At 46.2% G+C, this 12777-nt stretch overlaps 1 protein-coding gene across 4 annotated transcripts in view; it reads right to left on the bottom strand.

Moving 5' to 3' along the window:
- LOC123368700 (NACHT, LRR and PYD domains-containing protein 3-like) overlaps positions 1-12777 on the bottom strand; it is a 59111-nt gene that overhangs the window by 16023 nt on the left and 30311 nt on the right. For all 4 annotated transcript variants that reach the window (XM_045013738.1, XM_045013739.1, XM_045013737.1 and 1 more), the window contains 2 exons: positions 6563-6733; positions 533-706 (listed from right to left, as the gene is read on the bottom strand). In XM_045013738.1, the coding sequence (XP_044869673.1) occupies positions 533-706; positions 6563-6733 (345 nt within the window). The remainder of the gene's footprint in view (positions 1-532; positions 707-6562; positions 6734-12777) is intronic.

Genomic DNA, 12777 nt, shown 5'->3' on the forward strand with positions numbered 1-12777 from the left:
GTGACAGATCACTCCTACATCACCACCCACCACACTCTGATTGACAGCTGCCTCAGAAGGAGGCAGCTTGTGCCACTCACTGAGCTGGGATATGTGCACTCAGCTGCTTTGACGCCATGGAGGGCTTTAAATCTGTGCAGAAAAATGTCACAAGTTTTAAAGTTAATATATAAAGGTGTCAAAGTCATTAAAGTTATCTTTAAAATGGGCTGTTAGTGGAAGGGTAAGAGAGTGCTCTCTTTTTTTTTAAAAATGCCCAATATTAAAGAATTGGTTTAAAAAAATAAAATATTTATTCACTGGAACCGTGTTACCAGCTGTCTGCTGTGGGCCCACCTTTGCTTAATATTTCCATTTTCCAAACAGGGCAGGCTGAGCGCACGTTGTGAGCCATTGACAATGGTGCTGGAGAGACACTGAACTCTCAGTTTTTCCATATACCTACAGGGGGCAGACACCAGCTACAGCCCCTGTGAAGCACTTTACATAGATGTCATCTGAAAATACACAGAGGAGACCAAATATTACTTACCCCAGCATCTGTAATTTGCAGTTTGGATGTTTCAGTCCCTCACACAGCAGTTGAATTCCAGCCTCTCCCAGAGAAAAATTATAACTGAGGTCAAGGTCTGTCAGGCTCTGACTCCTGCTGAGAACGGTGGAGAAATCCCCACAGCAAGCGCCTGTGAGACCGCAAAATCTCAACCTGCAGGAGAGACAAATGCAGAGCAGATCCATCAGAGAGTGAATGAGGCTCATCACAGCCATTCTGACAGGTGGGCCCACCCAGCATCTCCTTTCCCTGACCAATCAGTATCAGTAATGAGCCACAAAACCAGCCCTAGACTCTGTCCTAAGACCCATCCCTTGACCAGTGAGAAGCCAGAACCAGGTTTGGGTGTGACTTCCTGCATTAGCCCCACTGCTTGCACTATAAAGAGAGAGAGAGAGAGAAAGTGAAGTTTCAAGGAAGGCTCTAGGAAAGGGTCAGGAGGAGGAAAATGGGGAAGATGGATGGAGAAGTTTAGAGGGTGGAAAATATCAGAAGAGAGAAGTTAATTGGAAGGTAAAAACAGACACTACAAAACAATGAGGAAAAAAGAGTCAGAGAAAAGGAGAGAAGAAAACTTTCAAGCAGAGAAAAACTAAAAATAGTAAAGGGGAGATCTAGAGGCACTCTGTTACATTATTTTATATCAAGTTTGATGCCACAACATTGCAATAAAATATACTCATGACATGTGGCCAACCCCAAAAGTTCCACAATCATGAGTCAGGCTCCAAAAAGTCACGATATCGGCTTAGATTTCATGGGATTTTTTTTACAAATACATTTTGGGTTCTTTTTCTTTGTCTTCTGGTTTTTGAGACTTTAGGGTTTGTGTTTTCAGGCTCTATCTGTAACCACAAGGGCTAGAAACTTAGCCTTCATTTTTAAAAAGTGAGGGGCTCACTTATTCACATGACTCCAGGAGCTGTGACTTTAAGAAAAACCATCAAATATCAAAATTTGTGATAAAATTATGAGATGGTAACAATATTATATATCAGACAACATGACTTCACAGGACAATGGGGTCTCTGTAGCCTGGTTAGGAATGGTAGGTGGGCATGGGAGTCCATTTGACCAGAGCTTAGAGGAGGGAATAACCTGATTTTTGTTTACCTCAAAATCTTTACTGTAAAATAATGGGTTTTCAGTCCTCCTTTAATTGCAAATCTGAATGCAAACTTAATTATAGAATTGATAGCACTCCCTCAACAAGTTTTTCCCCAATGCTAGTGCTAGGTTTTAGAATATTTCATGCTTGCATCTACCTGAAATAATCATATATATTTAGGGGTCCTGTGGTTTTGATGCACATCTGGTTTCACAGTACGTTACCTGATGCACTAGCAAGTTATCCTAGCACAGAAGTCTAGATGAACAGCGGCTGTGCTCATATTATTGATTATTTTATTACATTATTTTTATTGCACAGCATTCTGACTTTGAAACATATGAAAAGCTTCTAAAATACAGGAAATTGCACCTAACTTTTCAAAAATGTCTGGGTGGTGGTGGCTAGTTCATGCCGCTGCTCACCACTGCCCATGCTACCACGGCTACTCTAGTATTTTTAGTGCACTAGCTCAGATCAGCACTAGCATTAATGTGTGTACGTGAGCTGGGAATCACACACCCCCAGCTCCAACTGCAGACAAAGCCTAAGGCTTCAAGGGCAGAGAGCTACTTATCAATGGATAGATACTAGGAGTAGTGACGAGGGGTCCAAGCACAGTATCTGATCTGAGGAACTGTGTCCGGGAAATTCAGGAAGCTGACTACCCAGGGCCTGGAGTTACCCAAGCAAAAATGCAAAAGCCATGAAGAGCTGTGGGGAGGCGAACTCCTACCCCCCGCCTCCGGATACATACTCAGAACAGCTAGCCTATGCCACTGCTCACGCTACCGTAGCTACATCACTATATTTAGCATGCTGAGTCGATGAGAGCTAGTGCGAGTGTGTCTAGTCACTCTGGGAATCGCACTCCCAGCTCCGAGTGCAGACGTAGCCTTCATGTGAACAAAAGACTGTGGGAGTGTCTCATGGGTATGAGACTTTTCCACTCCAATCCAAGATTTACATGGAAGCAGGGCCGGTGCAAGGAAGTTTTGCCTAGGGCATAAAACTTCCACCTTGTGTCACCTTCCCACCCAGCTAACTCTCCCCCCAGCAGCAGCTACCCCCCCTGCAGCTACCCCCGCCCAGGGAGACACCCCCCCATATGGAAGCTAACTCTGCCCGCAGATACCCCGCCCACACATGTGGAAGCTAACCCCGCCCGGAGAGACTCCCCCACCCCGCGCAGAAGCTAACCCTCCCTGGTGAGACTCTTCTCCCGCAGAAGCTAACCCTGCCTGGGGAGCCCCCTCCTGCAGCAGCTAATCCCACCTGGGGAGCCCGCCCCAGCTCACCTCGGCTCCACCTCCTCTGCTGAGCATGCCGGCGTCGTTCTAATTCTCCTCCCCTCCCAGGCTTGTGGCACCAATTGGAGGAGAATTAGAGCTGGGGCTGTGTGCTCAGCAGAGGAGGCAGAGTGGAGGTGATCTGGGGTGGGGAGCGGTTCCCCTGTGCGCCCCCCCTGTTACTGCGGGCAGCCCTCCCCACGCCCCTGCCCCAGCTCACCTCCACTCCACCTCCTTGCCTGAGTGGGCTTTTAGGTGCCCCCAACCACTAGGCACCCTAGGCGGCCACCTAGTTTGCCTAAATGATTGCACCGGCCCTGCATGGAAGACACACAAGAAATACAAGCCAGCCTCTGGAAAGTATTACTCTAGGCACCAGCCACCAATCCAGTGCAAATGAGTTTCAGCCACTGCACACAAAATTACTACAGACACAGGCACACCTCAGGATCAAAGCTTGTGTTGAACAAAGCAAGGTTAGTGGCTGAAAAGCCTTTTATCAGCTTGGATTAGATCCCTGATCTGGTCTGGTCTGCATCCCCAGAGCCTGGCTATCTGACACAGCAGGCTGGGAGCTGGATCATTTCATCCTTCCAGCTGACACAGGGCCCTACAGACCCAGACTAGGCAGTTCCAGCAGCAGAGCACCAATTTTATTGCCACCCAGCTTCAAATGCAAAAGAAGCTCCTTTATAACAAAATCCCTTGAGTGCATCTACTTAATCTGAGAGACCAATGACAAGCCCAATAAGACATTCCAATAGCACAGATCTATTACCTACAGAGAGCTCAAGTTTTCTGGAGGAGCTGACAGAGACACTGGCTCACATGGTGATGCAGTTCCTGAGGCTTCTCATTCTTGGAGGCTTAACAATTCGCACTGACAATACACCTGATCCAATGCACAAAACTTTCTATTTGCCCTGTTCACCTTTGGATTCTCACAGGCAGTCCCTAGGCCTTAAACACACACACAGCTGGTCACATCCTGACCTTTATAATGAATGTGGATCAATCCCTGATGCCAGTCAGATTGCCACCTTCAAAAGAGAAAGAACATAAGAATGGCCATACTCCATCTAGCCCAGTATCCTGTCTTGTGACAGGTGCCCCAGAGGGAATGAACAGAACAGGTCACCATCAAGTGCTCCATCCCCTGTCGCCCATTCCCAGCTTCTGGTCAACAGAGACTAGGGACACCATCCCTGCCCATCCTGGCTAATAGTCAGTGGTGGACCTATCTTCCACGAATGTATCTAGTTCTTTTTTTAACCGTGTTATAGTCTTGGTCTTCACAACATCCTCTGGCAAGGAGTTCCACAAGTTGACTGTGCGTTGTGTGAAAAAAATATTTCCTTGTGTTTGTTTTAAATCTGCTGCCTATTAATTAATTTTTTTTTCTTAACATCATAGTCCATCCTAGAGAGCTCACTGATCCAGTTAGACCTACAAAGCATTGATGCCCTAGCCCAGCAGCCAAGGACTAGAAGAACCAGTGAGACATCACAGTCACTGACTGACCACAGCCATGAATACTTTGGTTCTGAAGCACTTCCTTCCCATATGGCCCTCACAGAGCTTTGTGATTTCTTCTTCCTGTGACAGATGATGCAAGGAGGCAAGAAAACCCAAGCGTCAGTGTTGAGAACACTCAAGAAGAAACAGATTTCTGAACAACGAATTCTTCTTTGCCTGCTCCTTGTCCCAGGAGGAGACCAAGAGATCCTCCTTCTCCTCTTCCATAGCAACCACCAAGGCTACATTGATGCAGTTGGACTATGGGGGTGTGAATTGCAACAGCACAGCATTCTGGTGCATGCAGCACCCCAATGTGGACGGTCCTAGTGTGAATTAAGAGGTACCTAGCTTGTGTTAACATAGTCCTCTTCAAACAGGACTATGTTAGCAAGAACTAGGTATCTTTTTGTTTGCACCTGCATTGTCTATATGGGGGAGTTACAGCACAGCAGTTTGGTGCATGCTGCACTTCATACCCCTGTAGTCTGAACTGCAGGGCTGTGTAGACAAGCCCCAAGTCACACCCCACTGAACTATTTTGGATTGTCAATAACATTGCTAACTTATATGTCTCCTAGCTCCGGAGCCCAGCACCACTCAGCGTGAGGAACTGTACCCACTTCACAGAGAAGATCTTCCACATCCAGGATGGCCTCTATGGCCATCAGGGACAACACAAAACCCTCCTCAGAATTCTGTTCATTCACAAAACAGGAATCCTAGACAATGCTAGAGGAAATCTGACCCTCTGCCTATGATTCTGATCCTTGATCTCTGTGGCTAGTGCAGGCCAGTAAGAGCAGAGCCATCCCTAGGGGGGTGCGGGGCCCGGGGTGGATGTGATGAATACATCACTTCCAGGACTGACCCGTCACTTTTGGGAGCGACTGTGCTGGCCAATTGCTCTGGCCCACAGGGCCCTAAAAGCGCGGGGCCCAGAGGGGTCGTCCTGATTCGCCATACCCTAAGAACGGCTCTGAGCAAGAGCATCTAGAAACCCTACTAACAAATACTGTCATTATTTGCTTTTGAGGACAGACATCTGCTCCCCCAACCTGGAGCATGCAGTAACCTGGCCAGGACTTAAGAATTCATTGCTTGATACAACCAGCCTTACATGTGAATGCCCGATATCATCAAGTCTCTTGTTTCTGAGCAATCTAGTCAAGCAGTTACTGAACAGTTGCATCCAACTTCACCTGTCCATTGGCAATATCCAGCTGGGTTTTAAGCCTAGACACAGAACAGACACGGCACTGCCAAGGCTGATGGAGAACCTCCTCCTGTCCACAGGCAAGAGGATTTTTGAAGCTTTTTACTGTCAGGGTTTGCAGAATGGTGACAAATCCTGTTCCTGTTGAAGTCAACAGTAAAACTTGGAGATGGGGTGGGGGAGCACCTTAGTATTCGGATGTTCTGTGCAGCAAAAATTGCTTTCATCCAGCTCAACGATGACGGGAGGACATGGGATGGAGAACTGAGAAGATTCAATGGCAGCCTGGGTGTAGGTGAGGGGACGTGAGGAAGTAAAAATCAACAGGGAGGTCACAAACCTGGATGGTGGGGCAGGGTCAGGGACAGAGGGAGAATCAGGAGGGGATCAAGGCAGCAGGAACTGACTTAAATGAATCTTATATTATTTTGTCTCCAGTTGGCTCAATGGGGTGGGAGGTGAATTCCCTCAGCTCTGTAAGTGCTTTGAGAGCCTCAGCTAGACGGTGCTCTAAGAGGGCATGTCATTTGGCTTCAGGAATAGAGACTGTTCCTGTCCCTCCCACCACCTACCCTACAGAGCAGGGGAGAGGGATGAGAAGTGGATGCGGGGGTGACTGAACATGAGGAGAAATAGTTAACAGAGGGATCAGAGCTGTCCTGGTTTGCAAGTGGTGATTTTTATTCACTGCAAGGGTCCTCCTGGGTAGTGGCTCCTTCTTGCTCTCACATGTTTGGGGGTGGGGAGAAAGTGTCCCCAACTGAGGCATTAATAGGAGAGACTCAGATTTTAACCTCACCACGTACCTGCAGGAAGTTTATTGTACCCCAGCCACGCCTCCTGCCAAGGTCTTTACATAGAGGAAACTGGTCAATACTTACACTAGTCTCTGCAGTTTGCAATTTGGCTGTTTCAGTCCTTCACAGAGCAGCTGCACTCCCAGAGCTCCCAGTGGATTATCACTCAGGTCCAGATCTGTCAGCAACTGGTTGTTGCTGAGAGCGGAAGAGAGCTCCCCACAACAAGCAGCTGAGAGTTTACAAGCCTTCAATCTGAAAGAGATAGATGCACAGATTAGAGAATGAGCATGTCTGTCCATCCAGTCCTCTCCTCTCAATTGAAATTCCAGCGTGGAAAGCCAAGAAGCATTTACCATAGTCCCCATGACCCTTAATCTAAGGATTTGCAACATATCAATAAAGAAATGCATAGAGACTGGTGTGAAAAATGAAGAATAAGGGAAATATATAGGAATCCAGTTGTACATTAGAGTTTCTCTTTCTTGTAGACTAAAAGTCTCAGTGCTTTAGAAAGAAATATCACCCAGATCAAGGAGACTATGACCAAAATAGACAAACTGAAGATATATTGTCCTCTTTTCTCAATCTAGCTGCATTTACACCAGGGGTTGAATTTTTAATTTATTTTTATTTTAATTGACTTTTCCACACCTATGAGCCTTGTAGCTATGTTGACCTAAATTTTAAGTGTAGATCAGGCCTTAAACATGATGGCTAGATACTGAGGGCTTGTCTATACAAGGACATTGAGCAGAATAGCTCCCTGTGTGGACACACTCTTCCAGAATCAAAATAACTTTTCCTTTAGAACAATTACTCTGCTTTTCCAGCTATTGGGATTCTCATCTGTTGCAAGCTGCAGAGTTGTCCATTAGCAGCCTGGGGATCTCAGAGCAGCTCTAGTTTACACTAGGGAACTATTTGAATACCTGGAGCAGCCCTGAATCTGGGAGGCGTAAAGGTGGTTTAAATCCACTTAGCTTAAGGTGACCATTTTTTTCAAATTTAAAACCAGGACATTTAAAATAGCTCAGCCAGCATGAGTAATAGTCGCTGTCGTAGAATATAAGTTGAAAAAATATTGCAGAGTATGCTTATCTTATTTTTTCTTTAAGTGAAAGAATACAATAAAATGTACTTCTTTTATTTATATTATATATTATGAAAGTAATTTTGCAAAAAAACCCCCAAATATTTGATAAGGGTAGATTAGTACATAATTGTATACTTAGGATTTTGGGGTCCAAGTAATAAAGAAACAAGTGTAGCAGTAAAACAAAATGGTTTTAATAAAAAATGGTACAAAAGTACTTAATCTACATTCCTAATTTTGCTTCTTATATTTTTGTGAAGAGTGGATTGATTTTAATAATAATTCGTTTTCCTGGATGTTTTTATAAAATTCCATGCAAGATTGGCTAAAATTATATTTAGTAATTAGCAAACATTTCAAAGATTCAACATGTAATTGAGTTTTATCACTGGACCAGATATTGTTCATCAAAGAAAAAAGAGGTTCGGCAGGTGCATTGGTTCCTGGTAAACAGAGACAATATTCTACCAATTTGCCAATATTTTTGTAGGAAACATCATTTTCACTGAAGGCTTTGAATATTTCAATCCATCTGTTCGATACTGGTACAGAATTTTGTCTCCAGTTAGTAATTTTTTCATCTGTAATGTAGCGCAGGAAAAAGCAGGTTTCATCAAACAGTTCATCTTCTACTAAATTGATTTCAGAAAAATACTGAAGAATGTAATCACTGCAAACTTGAATGTTGTCATGGGTGAGTTTAGTGTTTAACAAAACCCAGTTGAATTTTTCGGTATGCTTAATAGGTCCTTCCCATTCCTCTAGATATTGAATACATGTGTCATAAAATTCTACCACTTTTTCTTTGAAAATAGCAGGTTTTAATATGCCTTCTTCCTCAAGCTGCTTCAAATTTTGCCGCACCTGTAACGGCAACAAAACGTTTGCTTTTCTGTCAGCTAATTTTGTTTTTAAGTCACTGTAAATATTGCTAGTTTCTATAATAGAAATCTCCTGTCCTTCTATTTTCAAAATAGCATTGTGGAACACTGATGACACGTTATGCAAAAAGTAAAGCCAAGACTCTGTCTCTGAATTATCAAAATAATTTGTGATAATTGTGGGGCTCTTCTCATTTGAGGCAAAATATGATTTTAAGGCAGGATATATTTGTACGACGCGCTCAATCGCGGGTCGTAACGCCAACCATCGTGTGGCACTGTATCCCAAGACTTTCTTATATTCGATGTCCACGAATTCACAAAATTCTTTCAATTCATTAACGTGCACTGTATATATATAAAAGTATGAATAAATCTTGGTGATGAAAGTTTGCACATCAATTGGTACACAGTCGGCTGCAGTTTGTATAGCATTGTTCAAAATATGAGTGGCACAACCAATTCCCACAAGCTCTCTTCCACCCAAATTTGATTTCAGCTTGGTAAAAATGTTATTTTTCCCACTTCTTCGCATTCCTCCCAAGTTAGTATTGGTGTTGTCAGCACACAATCCAAGTACCTTGGTATCTAAACGATACTTTTTTAACACTTCCAAAATATAATCAGTAACTATGTCAGATGTTTCACCTGGCAAATCTCTTACTTCCAAAATTTTGACGTGTATTCCAGACTGGTATGAAAAATATCTTATTATTATGGGAATCAACTTTACTTCCTTGTGGTTTGATGCATCCGAATAAATAGAAATAAAATTTGCAGCATCTAAATCCTCTTCCAATAACTGTTTCGCATAAGGCACCAGCACATTGGTAACTATTGCCTCGCATTTTGTTCTAGAACATGTAAACCTGGCATCAAAACATGTTTTAATCAGTTTGCAGGTACAATCCATTGATCGGAATGAGTGATTATGCATTACTGTGTGGTACGCCCATAAACCTTCAGCTGCAGCTAGTTTTCTTTCAGCATCTTCAAATTGTTGTTTCTTAAAATATGATGTCACACTCGTACTTGCAATTGCTGCAGACACGGCCCGTTTATGTTTGACTGTTTGTATGTGGTTTTCAATGTTGGTTTTTCCACTGTTTGCAATAGAAAATATACTTCTGCATTTTACACATTCCACCTCACTATTGTCATTATTAGTACTTGCTTTGATGAATGTATATTTCGATTTTAACTCGTCATTGAAGACGCACTTTCGTCATTTTGGCGCCATGGGTGTCCAAAAATAAACAATTATTACAAACTTCGTCAGATGTCGGTCTTGGTCCGAGGGGGCAAAGACGCCAGTCCTGGTCCAAAGGGGCGAAGGCGTTGATCCTGGTCCAAGGGGGCGAAGTCATCAGGTCCTGGCAAAGCAGCGAGGTGCGCCGTGAAAACGGCGGAGCGAAAAGCTTGAGTAACCGAGAGAGCGCGGAGCTCTGAGGGCCAGTGTCACAGTCCGAAGATGCCAGATCACTCGTGCCTTTCCTGTGCTGCGGAGGGCCTTTTATAGTCCGAAGCTAACACCGAATTGGTCGATTTTGGCGGGCTCTGTGTGATGACATCATCATCGAGTTCCCACAGTCGGGCTGTATGTAATGCGCGGAAGTATTATCGAAGAGTCGCCGCGGCCACAATATAGTGAGAGTGCGTGTGCTGAATGCCGAGTATTGCCGAGATCCAACGACGAGAACCGTCGTGTAAAATAAAACTAAAACTAGGATAAATTAATAAAATTGATTTAGGCTGGTGTAGGAACTTTACACTTCTTAAGCACTAAGGGGGTAGGAAGACCACCCCTGAATTTAGAGCGGCTGAAGTGGTTCCCCCCCCCCCAACATCCGATCAGGAGACACACTGATTAAGCGCCGACCAGGTGTTTACCACTGGAACACGCAGTGCATAAAGCACCAATCAGGAGAAGGGGCGAGAAGTTGGACTGAGTTAGTACATGCGCATAATAGAATGATTTATGTAACCATTTATAATAAAAGGACGTGGAAAGCCCCCGTTCGGGGCACTCCACTGGAACAGACTGACGGACTTGGCTTCATTTATTGCTACATCTGGTGACCCCGACGTGATTTCCCCCTGCTCACCGGCTGGAATAGCCTTCGGTGCATCGAACCTCGCTGGGAAGCCCCGTTCCGTGAGTATGGGAGGGGAACTGTCAGCTCAGCAGAAAGTTCATGCGAAAGAGCTGCAGGCTATCATACGACAGGCTGGCAGGCCAGTCTCCCTGGGTCAGTTAGAACAGCTACTTGCTGAAATCAATCGCCAATGTCCTTGGTACCCGGATCACGGGTCACTGTCGGTAGATGATTGGATAAAGATAGGGGCGACACTGCACGCGGAACCTCGAGCCGCGGTGCAGTGGCTCCTGCTTTGGCAGCGATGTAAGGAGGCTCTGGAGACAATCGGGATTGGAGCGTCCTCCAGGGCTATCCTTCTCGCTCCCGCGCCTTCGGCCCCTCCCCCTTACCCTCGGATCTTGCCCCCCAAGCCGCCTGAGGCGGCACCCGAATGCCATGATGCATGTCCGGGTGCGGATGGCTCTTCACGGCCGATTTCTCGGCTGTCCCCTTTTCAGGCAATGATACAGAGGGAAAGGGAGAAGGGAGAACTGAATGGCGAGGAGATAGGGGAGTTATTGGCTGCGTTCCCAGTGACACATCGTCCTGGCAACGCAGAGGGAGAGGCTGAAGTGGAGATCACAGCCCTCCCCTATTCCGTTCTCCGAGAGGCGAGACGGGCGGTTACTGAGTCGGGATTGAAATCCACCTTCACCCGAGGCATGTTAGAAGGGATTGCAAATGGATATAGCATGCTCCCCCAAGATTGGAAGGATCTTTGTAGGATGCTTTTAAGCCCCGCGCAGTATGTTATTTGGGATAGTGAATTTCAACAGGAAGCATTACAACAGGGGCGGGCATCGGGGGGGCCTATACTCCCGAGCAGCTGTATGGAGCAGGACAGTTTGCCAGCATACGGGAGCAGGCTGCGAATATCTCTCTCGTAACGCTCCAAGTTGTGGGGCGTTGTGTTTTAAGGGCCCTGTTTAAAGTACCGGTGACGGGAAAACCCTCCCGGTCCTTTACCGTCACCCGCCAGGGCCCTCAAGAGTCGTATGTGGAATTTATTAACAGACTACAGGAGGCTATTCAGAGGCAGGTAGATAATCCTGAGGCCCAGTGGGAATTAATGAGGAAACTCGCTTATGAGAATGCTAATGCGGACTGCCGCAAGGTGTTACAGTCCATTGTGACCAAACCGGAATACTCTCTGGCAGAAATGCTAAAAGCGTGCACAGATGTTGGCACCCAAGTGCATCAGATGAATTTGCTGGCAGCAGCCATGCAGAAGGGGTCCAAACCCCAGGGAAAGTGTTTTAATTGTGGGAAACCAGGCCATTTTAAGAGGGAGTGTCGGGCCCCTGGGGGGGGGGGGAGGGGGCAATACCGGGACACGACAGCAGTCCAATAAGCCAAGATCTATTTGTCCCTGATGTAAGAAGGGTTACCACTGGGCAAATCAATGCCATAGCAATCCCCCGCTCCATGCCCAACCTCCGGGAAACTGGGCAACGGGCGATCCCCCAGCCCCGGCCCAAAGGTGGGAGGAGGCACCGCCTATGATACCCCGGCGGCCACCCTAGGAAGTGCGGGAATTGATTTGTTGTTGCAGGAAGATAGGGAGCTCACTTTCCCCGGGGAGGTGGTGGTGATTCTTACCCAACTTTCTGGACCCATGCCCCCGGGCACTATGGGGCTAATCCTCCCTCGTTCCCATGCCGGAAAATATGGCTTTCAGATAGTCCCCGGGGTAATAGATAGTGACTATAAGGGAAGTATTTATGTCCAAATCTGGGCTCATATGCCAAAACAGCTGCATCGAGGGGATTCATGGGCCCAGATGGTGATCCTTCCCTTCTGTTTGCCCACAGGGGGAACAAATGTGACCCGGGACGCTGGGGGTTTCGGGTCCACCTTAGCGAAGGCCCATCCTCAAGTGGCGGCGATCACTCAAGCAATAGGACGAGCAAAATTTAAGCGTACCTATTACTGCAACGGTATCCCCCTTGAGGGGCTGGTGGATACTGGTGCTGACGTTACAGTCATCTCAGCTCAGCAGTGGCCGTCCACCTGGGACAAATCCGAAGTGCCAGCCATTTGGGGAGTGGGCGGATTGCAGGCTGCTCAACAAAGCACCCGATGGATTGCTATAACTCCGCGAGAAGGGGGAAAGGAGATTCTCCTTAAACCCTATATCATGGATATTGCTGTATCCCTATGGGGAAGAGACTTGTTGAGCAAATT

The sequence above is a fragment of the Mauremys mutica genome, chromosome 4 (genome assembly GCF_020497125.1).
Source record: "Mauremys mutica isolate MM-2020 ecotype Southern chromosome 4, ASM2049712v1, whole genome shotgun sequence".
Classification (NCBI taxonomy): domain Eukaryota; kingdom Metazoa; phylum Chordata; order Testudines; family Geoemydidae; genus Mauremys; species Mauremys mutica.